Source organism: Salmo salar, chromosome ssa12 (assembly GCF_905237065.1).
Source record: "Salmo salar chromosome ssa12, Ssal_v3.1, whole genome shotgun sequence".
Lineage (NCBI taxonomy): Eukaryota > Metazoa > Chordata > Actinopteri > Salmoniformes > Salmonidae > Salmo > Salmo salar.
Window position 1 is genome coordinate 72,372,702 of NC_059453.1, and position 12,624 is coordinate 72,385,325.

The 12,624-nt window shown below is 44.0% G+C and overlaps 1 protein-coding gene across 5 annotated transcripts in view; it reads left to right on the forward strand.

The window, feature by feature from the left end:
- Window positions 1–12,624, forward strand: part of LOC106565889 (endothelin-converting enzyme 1) — a 50,553-nt gene that overhangs the window by 22,932 nt on the left and 14,997 nt on the right. For all 5 annotated transcript variants that reach the window (XM_014133544.2, XM_045691741.1, XM_045691740.1 and 2 more), the window contains exons 3-7: window positions 7,031–7,169; window positions 9,935–10,147; window positions 11,257–11,381; window positions 11,621–11,767; window positions 12,162–12,227. In XM_014133544.2, the coding sequence (XP_013989019.1) occupies window positions 7,031–7,169; window positions 9,935–10,147; window positions 11,257–11,381; window positions 11,621–11,767; window positions 12,162–12,227 (690 nt within the window). The remainder of the gene's footprint in view (window positions 1–7,030; window positions 7,170–9,934; window positions 10,148–11,256; window positions 11,382–11,620; window positions 11,768–12,161; window positions 12,228–12,624) is intronic.

Below are 12,624 nucleotides of genomic sequence, written 5' to 3' on the forward strand. Positions count from 1 at the left end.
AGGCAAGGTGGAGCTCACTGCTTGTGGTATCCTAGGTTTTCTGTTGATACAAAGTCTGTCAGATTAATACTGTAGTTAATCATATTGAAAACCAATGTGTTCACTGTACCTGCACTGGTAAGTGGATAACTGCACTGTTAAGATAGGATTTTCAGCCCACAGATGTAAGTATATAAACACATTCCATTTGTATTCTTACTTTCTACCTTACGGATACAACAGTCTTCTAACCATAGAGATCATATTAAAGTATTTTAATTCCTAATTCTATGCTTACAACTCTGAATCCCTGTGCAGGATTCTTCTTTCTCCCCTGCACTAAATAAAGTCACCAATAATCACTACTTTTTAACAAAGATACACTACATGACCAAAAGTATGTGGACACTTGCTTGTTGAACAGCTCATTCCAAAACCCTGGGCATTAACATGGAGTTGGTCCCTCTTTGCTGCTGTAACAACCTCCACCAGATGTTGGAACATTGCGGGGACTAGCTTCCATTCAGCCACAAGAGCATTAGTGAGGTCAGACACTGATGTTGGGCGATTAGGCCTGGCTCGCAGTCGGCTTTCCAATTCATCCCAAAGTTGTTCGATGGGATTGAGGTCAAGGCTCAAAGTTCTTCCATACCGATTTCGACAAACCATCTCTGTATGGATCTCGCTTTGTGCACGGGCGCATTGTCATGCTGAAACAGGAGACGGCCTTCCCCCAAACTGTTGCCACAAAGTTGGAAGCACAAAATCGTCTAGAATGTCATTGCATGCTGTAGCGTTAAGTTTTCCCTTCACTGGACCTAATGAGCCTGAACAATGAAAAACAAAAAACTTTACAGTTGGCACTATGCATTCGAGCATGTAGCGTTCTCCTGGCATCCGCCAAACCCAGATTCGTCTGTCGGACTGAGATGGTGAAGCGTGATTCATCACTCCAGAGAACACGTTTCCACTGCTCCAGAGTCCAATTGCGGCACGCTTTACACCACTCCAGCCAACGCTTGGCATTGCGCATGGTGATCGTAGGCTTTTGTGTGGCTGCTCTTCAGTAAGGTCATTCTACTGATAATGTTTGTCTATGGAGATTGCATGTCTGTGTGGTCGATTTTATACACCTGTCAGCAACAGGTGTGGCTGAAATAGCGAATCCACTAATTTGAAGGGGTGTCCACATACTTTTGTGTATATATAGTGTATATCCACTATCCACAACTGATTAAGTAGGAGAAAGCAGAACAACATGCTGCACCTACTGTGGACTGTTGACAAAGGTATCACTAGATAAAGGTCTTTTGAAGACACTGTTGCCTAACTTTTTAGAGGCTGCAACAACAGTAACTATGTAACTAAGAATCATAACAGGTTATACAATGGACCTGCGCTGTCTGAGTCAGTGGCTTCACACGTGTCTGGCTAGAAGTCTGTTAACAGAAATGATTGTGTTTCATGGTTTCAATATTTCCATTTTACTTCAGCCAGCTCTTTTCCTTCTGCTGAGAATCTGAGCTTCCTCTGAAATCAGATCATTCCTAACATATTTTCCCATGGCTAAGAGAATAAATAAAGTATGTTTCAGAACGTTTCATTTCCAAAACTATTTTTCTACCATCACATTGTGCAGTGGTTTTTACTGTGAGAGTCTGTGATAAAGCACAGACCTCAACCACACTGACTTGGCAGAATTAGCTTCTCAATTGCACACAGAAATACAGATAAAAGTTTTTTTTAAAACACCCAACCTCTGAAAGTGGGGGTGGTAGGTAGCCTAGCAGTTTAGAGCGTTGGGCCAGTAACTGAAAGGTCGCAGGTTCAAATCCCTGACCCGACTAGGGTAAAAATCTGTCGTCATGCCCTTGAGCAAGGTACTTAAACCTAATTGCGTCTGTCTGCTGAATGACTAAATTGTAAATGTAAAAATCAAAGTCTGGAGGATTACGAAGCCTGTTGTGGCTTTGGCACCAGAGCTGCTCACATTCAGTGTGACATTTGAACTCTTGCCTTAGCAAATGGGACATAATCACATTTTTTAACAGGTCTGGGATAATTGGTTTTCACAGGGTGTGTAAAGCTGAAAGTGAGGGGAAACCACACTAATTCCTATAGTAAGTGAGTAGATCATGTGCAAAAATTAGCTTCTTATCAGCAATGAATGCCTCTGTGCACAATAACAAAAGAAGGACTAACATGAACAGTTTACTTGGTTTACATATGTGCCATTTTAGTTTAAGAGCGACTGCCCCTAAAAAGCAACTTCTTGTTTTGAAAACGCCTATGTGGTATCTCTATGAGAAAGATACATTTATTCTAGTGTAAAAATGTACTACAAAGTGTAAATATGAGAATTTTGGTCATGAAGTCAGTCTTGTCCAAAATGGAGATTTGCTAAATAGGGGAAAAAAATGGTATGTCACGGAATGAAGGGTACCATAGCAGTTTTCCTTGGGTTGGGTTTATTTCAATCCTGCCCACAGCTCGCAGCACCCAAGTAATCATCAATTCGGAGAGGAGCTGCACATGACCTATCATAATGCCCATGGTCAATTTGGTTTGACATTCGATATCCCTATGGGGCTAGTTAGGGACCATCAGTACATTTAACATTACATTTAACTCATTTAGCAGACGCTCTTATCCAGAGCGACTTACAAATTGGTGCATTCACCTTATGATATCCAGTGGAACAACCACTTTACAATAGTGCATCTAAATCTTTTAAGGGGGGGGTTACAAGGATTACTTTATCCTATCCTAGGTATTCCTTAAAGAGGTGGGGTTTCAGGTGTCTCCGGAAGGTGGTGATTGACTCCGCTGTCCTGGCGTCGTGAGGGAGCTTGTTCCACCATTGGGGTGCCAGAGCAGCGAACAGTTTTGACTGGGCTGAGCGGGAACTGTGCTTCCTCAGAGGTAGGGGGGCCAGCAGGCCAGAGGTGGATGAACGCAGTGCCCTTGTTTGGGTGTAGGGCCTGATCAGAGCCTGAAGGTATGGAGGTGCCGTTCCCTTCACAGCTCCGTAGGCAATCACCATGGTCTTGTAGCGGATGCGAGCTTCAACTGGAAGCCAGTGGAGAGAGCGGAGGAGCGGGGTGACGTGAGAGAACTTGGGAAGGTTGAACACCAGACGGGCTGCGGCGTTCTGGATGAGTTGTAGGGGTTTAATGGCACAGGCAGGGAGCCCAGCCAACAGCGAGTTGCAGTAATCCAGACGGGAGATGACAAGTGCCTGGATTAGGACCTGCGCCGCTTCCTGTGTGAGGCAGGGTCGTACTCTGCGAATGTTGTAGAGCATGAACCTACAGGATCGGGTCACCGCCTTGATGTTAGTGGAGAACGACAGGGTGTTGTCCAGGATCACGCCAAGGTTCTTAGCACTCTGGGAGGAGGACACAAGGGAGTTGTCAACCGTGATGGCGAGATCATGGAACGGGCAGTCCTTCCCCGGGAGGAAGAGCAGCTCCGTCTTGCCGAGGTTCAGCTTGAGGTGGTGATCCGTCATCCACACTGATATGTCTGACAGACATGCAGAGATGCGATTCGCCGCCTGGTTATCGGAAGGGGGAAAGGAGAAGATTAGTTGTGTGTCGTCTGCATAGCAATGATAGGAGAGACCATGTGAGGATATGACAGAGCCAAGTGACTTGGTGTATAGCGAGAATAGGAGAGGGCCTAGAACAGAGCCCTGGGGGACACCAGTGGTGAGAGCGCATGGTGCGGAGACAGATTCTCGCCACGCCACCTGGTAGGAGCGACCTGTCAGGTAGGACGCAATCCAAGCGTGGGCCGCGCCGGAGATGCCCAACTCGGAGAGGGTGGAGAGGAAGATCTGATGGTTCACAGTATCAAAGGCAGCAGATAGGTCTAGAAGGATGAGAGCAGAGGAGAGAGAGTTAGCTTTAGCAGTGCGGAGAGCCTCCGTGACACAGAGAAGAGCAGTCTCAGTTGAATGCCCAGTCTTGAAACCTGACTGATTAGGATCAAGAAGGTCATTCTGAGAGAGATAGCAGGAGAGCTGGCCAAGGACGGCACGTTCAAGAGTTTTGGAGAGAAAAGAAAGAAGGGAAACTGGTCTGTAGTTGTTGACATCGGAGGGATCGAGTGTAGGTTTTTTTCAGAAGGGGTGCAACTCTCGCTCTCTTGAAGACGGAAGGGACGTAGCCAGCGGTCAAGGATGAGTTGATGAGCGAGGTGAGGTAGGGGAGAAGGTCTCCGGAAATGGTCTGGAGAAGAGAGGAGGGGATAGGGTCAAGTGGGCAGGTTGTTGGGCGGCCGGCCGTCACAAGACGCGAGATTTCATCTGGAGAGAGAGGGGAGAAAGAGGTCAAAGCACAGGGTAGGGCAGTGTGAGCAGGACCAGCGGTGTCGTTTGACTTAGCAAACGAGGATCGGATATCGTCAACCTTCTTTTCAAAATGGTTGACGAAGTCATCCGCAGAGAGGGAGGAGGGGGGAGGAGGATTCAGGAGGGAGGAGAAGGTAGCAAAGAGCTTCCTAGGGTTAGAGGCAGATGCTTGGAATTTAGAGTGGTAGAAAGTGGCTTTAGCAGCAGAGACAGAAGAGGAGAATGTAGAGAGGAGGGAGTGAAAGGATGCCAGATCCGCAGGGAGGCGAGTTTTCCTCCATTTCCGCTCGGCTGCCCGAAGCCCTGTTCTGTGAGCTCGTAGTGAGTCGTCGAGCCACGGAGCAGGAGGGGAGGACCGAGCCGGCCTGGAGGATAGGGGACAGAGAAAATCAAAGGATGCAGAAAGGGAGGAGAGGAGGGTTGAGGAGGCAGAATCAGGAGATAGGTTTGAGCAGAGGGAAGAGATGATAGGATGGAAGAGGAGAGAGTAGCGGGAGAGAGAGAGCGAAGGTTGGGACGGCGCAATACCATCCGAGTAGGGGCAGAGTGAGAAGTGTTGGATGAGAGCAAGAGGGAAAAGGATACAAGGTAGTGGTCGGAGATTTGGAGGGGAGTTGCAATGAGATTAGTGGAAGAACAGCATCTAGTAAAGATGAGGTCAAGCGTATTGCCTGCCATGTGAGTAGGGGGGGAAGGTGAGAGGGTGAGGTCAAAAGAGGAGAGGAGTGGAAAGAAGGAGGCAGAGAGGAATGTGTCAAAGGTAGACGTGGGGAGGTTAAAGTCACCCAGAACTGTGAGAGGTGAGCCATCTTCAGGAAAGGAACTTATCAAGGCGTCAAGCTCATTGATGAACTCTCCAAGGGAACCTGGAGGGCGATAAATGATAAGGATGATAAGCTTGAAAGGGCTGGTAACTGTGACAGCATGGAATTCAAATGAGGAGATAGACAGATGGGTCAGGGGAGAAAGAGAGAATGTCCACTTGGGAGAGATGAGGATTCCAATGCCACCACCCTGCTGGCTCGATGCTCTAGGGGTATGCGAGAACACGTGGGCAGACGAAGAGAGAGCAGTAGGAGTAGCAGTGTTATCTGTGGTAATCCATGTTTCCGTCAGCGCCAGGAAGTCTAGGGACTGGAGGGTAGCATAGGCTGAGATGAACTCAGCCTTGTTGGCTGCAGACCGGCAGTTCCAGAGGCTGCCGGAGACCTGGAACTCCACGTGGGTCGTGCGCGCTGGGACCACCAGGTTAGAGTGGCAGCGGCCACGCGGTGTGAAGCGTTTGTATGGCCTGTGCAGAGGGGAGAGAACAGGGATAGACAGACACATAGTTGACAAGCTACAGAAGTGTTGTTTCTTGTATTATTGTCTCTTGAGAGAACTGTTTCACTTTGATATCCTTTTTCTTCTGTCCTGATTTTCTCTTTCTTTTCTTCTGTTAACTAGATATTCTTTGTTGTTCTTCGTTAGCTAGCTAGCTTCTTCCAAAAGAGTCCCTAGCAACTGCTTAGCAACTGGTAAACAATTCAGCTAGCTAAGATAACTACAATTTTATGAAAAATAGTTATTTTTCAAAAGCCTATCTTCTTTGTTTGTTGCTTGTTTTTTCTCCTCTTCAGTCTTGCAGTTTTCTTTTGCTTTTTCCGATGTACTTCACTCTAAAAACCATGTAAATTTCAATATTTGTAGGAGCTCATTTTTCAGCTGCTGCTGCTCAAATTGGAGTTCCGGAACATACAAAAATGTTAGTAAATTACACAATGTACATAGGACAATATTTTAAAATATCAATAGCTCAATATTGAACGCATTTAATGTGCAACATGAAAATATTGTCCCTTTTACTTTGTGTAATTTATTGACTGCCCCCCCCCCCCCCCCAGAGATAGGCTATCGAATGTCAAACCAACATTACCACAGTTGCGCACCAGCTGGCTGAAGCTAAAATGCTACTTCAAGGCCTGGTTAGACTGTTTTAAGTTATCTAGAAGGGTGAGTGACTAACTACTGTTTAGGCAGAGTGAATGTACAAACACTTGACACATGCAAACACACACACAAGAGACACCCACATTAAACCATCCCCCCCAAGACCACTCTTGTTTGGATTCAGTCATGGCTGCTGCATTTCTTAATGACCAAGCTGAAAATCGAGGCAAAATCGTTTTCACAATTTCCCCTGGATAATAATGACATGTTTTCTGTGGGGCCTGTGTTTTTATTTTTCCGACTAATGGCTCTTTCAGTTAAAAAAAACATGACAATGTCCTAGTTCATCCATTTTGGTTAGTCTTCCCCTTATCTGGGGCAGTGGCACAATTTATTTTAATGATACATTCTGAAGAACTAGAAAATTATGGACAAAAGATGAATACATTACCTTTATATAGAGGGGTGTTGAAAGGTGATATGGTATATAATCTGTTATTAAAACCATGCGAGACATTTCAACCATAACCAGAACATTCACAGTACTAGCCCCAGTGCCTGTGGTATTGAGTGTATCATCTCTGACCAGATACCGTTCATCATCGGATCATAGAACATAGTGGTTTGTTTGCCTGAGTACTGTGGTTAAGGGTGACTTGTGTACCAATCTTTGTAACCTTTACTCACATAACCAGTGTATGTGTATCTATGGAGATGACACTGTGGTGCCCTGTGCTCATTGCTGTGTGTGTGTGTGTTTGTGTACAGGTGACACTGCGACATGGTCCTGGTCCTAGGTGTTGGGCTGAGAAGACATACACTGAGCGGAGGCTGTTGGTCCTAGTGTGTGCATTGTCTGTTGCCTTGTTCTTCTCTCTCATCACTGTTGGGATCTTCTACAAAGAGAGTGAGTGGCTAAGATTATTAAGCCTGGTTCAGGTAAATAATCCTGAGAAGAGTTGACCAAACAACCTATGATTGCTCTTTTGTGTTCATATAATCTGCCAACATTTTCTCAGGTACAACTTTTTACTGTACCGTCTGTATTTTCTCAACTCAGTATTAATTTCCTTGTATTTTCAAAAGGGAACCAAATGCCACTTGCTTATATGGTAGGGGGTGCGTACTGGCGGTAGAGAATTCAGGTGCAGGAGTGCAAAAACTGATTTACAACAGCGCAATTTAATAAATAAAACCACCGTAAACAGAACAATAAATCAATGTGTAAACAAAACCAGTTACACACCAGCATAACGTGCACAAGCACTACAATAAACAATTCCGGACAAGGACATGGGGGGAACAGAGGGTTAAATACACAACATGTAATGATGGACATGAAAACAGGTGTGTGGGAAGACAAGACAAAACAAATGGAAAATGAAAGGTGGATCGGCGATGGCTAGAAGACCGGTGACATCGACCGCCGAATGTCGCCCGAACAAGGAGAGGGACCTACTTCGGCGGAAGTCGTGACACATATTCAACCACCAATCAGCCCACATTACAAATCACCGTCGTCTGTTATAGAGGTCGACCGATTATGATTTTTCAACACCGGTACCGATTATTGGAGGACCAAAAAAAATCCGCTGCCGATTAAATCAGCCGATTTAAAAAATGTATTTACGTATTTGTAATAATGACAATTACAACAATACTGAATAAACACTTATTTTAACTTAATATAATACATCAATAAAATCAATTTAGCCTCAAATAAATAATGAAACATGTTCAATTTGGTTTAAATAATGAAAAAAATAAGTGTTGGAGAAGAAAGTAAAAGTGCAATATGTGCCATGTAAAAAAAGCTAATGTTTAAGTTCCTTGCTTAGAACATGAGAACATATGAAAGCTGGTGGTTCCTTTGAACACGAGTCTTCAATATTCCCAGGTAAGAAGTTTTAGGTTGTAGTTATTATAGGAATTATAGGACTATTTCTCTCTATACCATTTGTATTTCATATACCTATTCTTATAGGCACTTTAGTATTGCCAGTGTAACAGTATAGCTTCCGTCCCTCTCCTCACTCCTACCTGGGCTCGAACCAGGAACACATCGACAACAGCCACCCTCGAAGCAGCATTACCCATGTAGAGCAAGGGGAACAACCACTTCCAAGTCTCAGAGCGAGTGACGTTTGAAACGCTATTAGCGCGCACCCGCTAACTAGCTAGCCATTTCACATGGGTTACACCAGCCTAATCTCGGGGGTTGATAGGCTTGAAGTCATAAACAGCACAATGCTTGAAGAATTGCGAAGAGCTGCTGGCAAAACGCACGAAGGTGCTGTTTGAATGAATGCTTACGAGCCTGCTGCTGCCTACCATCGCTCAGTCAGACTGCTCTCTCAAATATCAAATCATAGACTTAATTATAACATAACACACAGAAATACGAGCCTTTGGTCATTAATATGGTCGAATCCAGAAACTATCATTTCGAAAACCAACCGTTTATTATTTCAGTGAAATACGGAACCGTTCCGTATTTTATCTAATGGGTGGCATCCCTAAGTCTATATATTCCTGTTACATTGCACAACCTTCAATGTTATGTCATAATTATGTACAATTCTGGCAAATTAATTACAGCCTTTGTTAGGAATAAATGGACTTCACACAGTTCGCAATGAGCCAGGCGGCCCAAACTGCTGTATATACCCTGACTGCTTGCACGGAACGCAGGAGAAGTGACAAACTCATGTTAGCAGGCAATATTAACTAAATATGCAGGTTTAAAAATATATACTTGTGTATTGATTTTAAAGAAAGGCATTGATGTTTATGGTTAGGTACATTGGTGCAACGACAGTGCTTTTTTCGCAAATTCGCTTGTTAAATCATCACCCGTTTGTCGAAGTAGGCTGTGATTCAATGAGAAATTAACAGGCACCGCATCGATTATATGCAACGCGGGACACGTTAGATAAACTAGTAATATCATCAACTAACTAGTGATTATGTTAAGATTGATAGTTTTTTATAAGATAAGTTTAATGCTAGCTAGCAACTTACCTTGGCTTCTTGCTGCCCTCGTGTAACAGGTAGTCAGCCTGCCATGCAGGCTCCTCGTGGAGTGCAATGTAAGCACTCCACGAGAGCATTGGACTAGTAACCGGAAGGTTGCAAAAACGAATCCCTGAATAACGCAGTTAACCCCCATTCCTAGGCCGTCATTGAAAATAAGAATGTGTTTTTAATCTGACTTGCCTAGTTAAATAAAGGTGTTAAAAAAAAGAATACAAAAAAAATACAAAAATAAAATAGGCAAATCGGTGGCCAAAAATACCGATTGTTATGAAAACGTTTAAATCGGCCCTAATTAATCAGCCATTCCGATTAATCAGTCGACCTCTAGTCTGTTATAAGAACCGGCACAAGAATGTGCTTTTACTAAACCATTCACCTTTCCAATCCTTTTATTCAGCTATAATTTTAATCGTTGATTAAACCCTTTACAATTATGATCTGTGAAGTTATTTGGATTTTTACTAATTATCTTTGAAAGACAGCGTCCTGAAAAAGGGACGTTTCTTTTTTTGCTGAGTTTACTAGCTGTTTAATCAAAGCAATAGTGTTGTCTAACTGTTGAGGCTGAAGTAGCAGTGTCTGTAAAATATATTTGATACAGTATGTTGAGCTGCTTGTCCCACTCCCTGTTGGCAGCTCACCCGGGTATGTGTCGGACAGAGCCATGCATTACTGTGGCCAGTGCTGTGATTGGAGCCCTGGACCGTTCTGTGGACCCCTGCCACGACTTCTACAGCTTTGCCTGTGGGGGATGGGTAAAGAACAACCCCCTCCCTGAGGGAAAGTCCCGATGGGGTCCCTTCAGCAACCTATGGGAGCGCAACATGGCCGTCATGAAGCACCTGCTAGGTAAGATTCCGCCTTAGGGGATGGGGAGTCCTTAGCTGACCCCCTCACCAACCTAGAGAAATACATTCAAACAGTTATGGCCTAAACTTACCATACCCGAGCATGCGAGGCGTGTGATTTATTTAAGAATGCATTGTTTTGAATTATAATGACCCAACCGAAGCCAGGTGGACGGGTTGTCCACTTTGACATCGCTCTCAATTAGAACGCTTCTCTATTTTTCTGTTGGCACTGTAGTCTCACAAAACAAGTTGTCATTCACCATTTTCTAGCTAATTTGAATGGGAAGAGGTTGCTTAAGGTTTTACCATACATGCTAAATAAGACCAATTTATCCACTTATGGAAACAACCTCACTATAAGCAAAGATTGGAGATATGAACTATCCTGCTAGCATGGTCACTGCTCTGCCTGTCCCATCCTTTCCACTTGCCTCGCTCTGCTTGCCCGCTTCTGGTGAGTTTAGTCCTTATTGCCTCACTGTTCTTTATACATGTATGTTATAGTTACGTTCCCCAGCAAGAAAACCAAACATTTTGCTCAAACAGAAGGGTGAACTAACAAAAAGTCATTAACCAACAACCAAAACAAAACCGGTGGTGTTCTGAAAGACACTTATGAGGGTGTCCACTAAAAGTTGACTAGCAACAACAACTGGAACCTAAAATTCACCCACCATGAGCGCCTACTACATCTGCCCAAGAAGAGGCTAACAAACACACGAAACTTAAAGACAGAAAGCAAACCAAACAGGGAAGATCCTATAAAGGATTGTTTGTCTAGAACTCAAAATAGGGAGCGCTAACTTAAGCTGTTAACCATCCACATCTCTCAAGACAAATGGAGCACTAGGCCAGCCACTCTGAAATAGCACCTGGGCCTGCACAGGTGAAACATCTTCCCACTAACGAGATGGCAACCAGCACAGGTGTAGCATATACTGACTATAACAAGGTGACCCCAATCGGTGCGCCCTATGTGATAACGAGCTATACGTTCTAAAGTACAACCTCAAAACATAAATGGAAAAATGAAAGCCTATAACAGTTATCCTTTTCTTGTAACAGAAGTTTGGAGAAAACTTAACTGTAAAATGTTGTGAATGGCAGAGAACACCACCATGAAGGGGCTGAGCAAGGCTGAGGAGAATGCCCAGATGTATTACAAGGCATGTATGAATGAGACTAAGATCGAAGAGTTAGGAGCTCAGCCTCTACAGGAGCTCATCAATCAGGTGAGTTCACTCCTCGAGGCATCCTCATCCAGTCGTCTGACATGGCCCAATGTAGCTATAATGTCACAATTTGATGTGCTAACATATTCTTTGACATAGTTAATTTAAATAGTTAACCAATTTTTTATTATTATTATTATTTGAATGTATCCTTGATGTATCCATTGCCCTGATATTAAGGAACTCTCAGGGTTTAAGTGAGCCTCTCTCTGAAGGAGATCATACATTTTACTTTACAGACGGGAGGATGGGCCCTAACTGGCTCCTGGGACAACAACAATTTCCAGGAGGTTCTACGCACAGTGTCAGCCAACTACCATTGCTCCCCCTTCTTCACTGTCTTTGTCAGCACAGACTCCAAGTGCTCCAACCACAATATTATCCAGGTGAGAGGATAGCCAGTCACCCCAGTGGCTCCAGGCTCAGACTGTGCCTCAGGCCCAGACAGTGGCTCTAGGCCCAGCTACTCCCAGAGGCCTTCTCCTCACTTATTTAGCTGTTGATTTACATTCCTCTTTACATTTGGTAGAACATTCATCAAACATCACTTATCCCCAGATCTACTCAGGGAGGATTTACATGCACATTTACCTGCTCTTTCTTTTAAAGGGGATGTTAGAAATTGTATGGTTAATCGAAGCTGCAGTATACTGTAGATCCTGCAATACTACACTGTCAAAGCTAGAGTGGAGACCCAGGCTCACTTTGCTCAGAGCACTGAAATGTTTCAATAGGGTGTGAACTGGTAGTCATGCACTGTTCCTCTTACCTTCTGTACAGGTGGATCAATCTGGGCTGGGGCTCCCCTCTCGGGATTATTACCTCAACAAAACTGCCAATGCAAAGGTACTGACAGGTGGCTGCACTATGGCTCAAGGGGTTTAACTGGGTGAATGTGCTTAAAAATTGTAGCATGATGAAAGACAGGGTAAGGGAGGACTTAAAATAGATCAGTGCCTTGATACAAAGGCCAGATTAAATTAGGAAATTCATTCACAAATTGGCACAGTACTACTGAGAAACGTATCTCGCTAGATATGTGTTTCAGTAGCTAGGTTTCCATCCAGTGGCGACAGATTTGCAGGCGACTATTTTAAAATGTACACTACCGTTCAAAAGTTTGGGGCCACTTAGAAATGTACTTGTTTTTGAAAGAAAAGCCAAAAAATTGGTCCATTTTAAAATAACATCAAATTGATCAGAAATCCAGTGTAGACATTGTTAATGTTGTAAATGACTATTG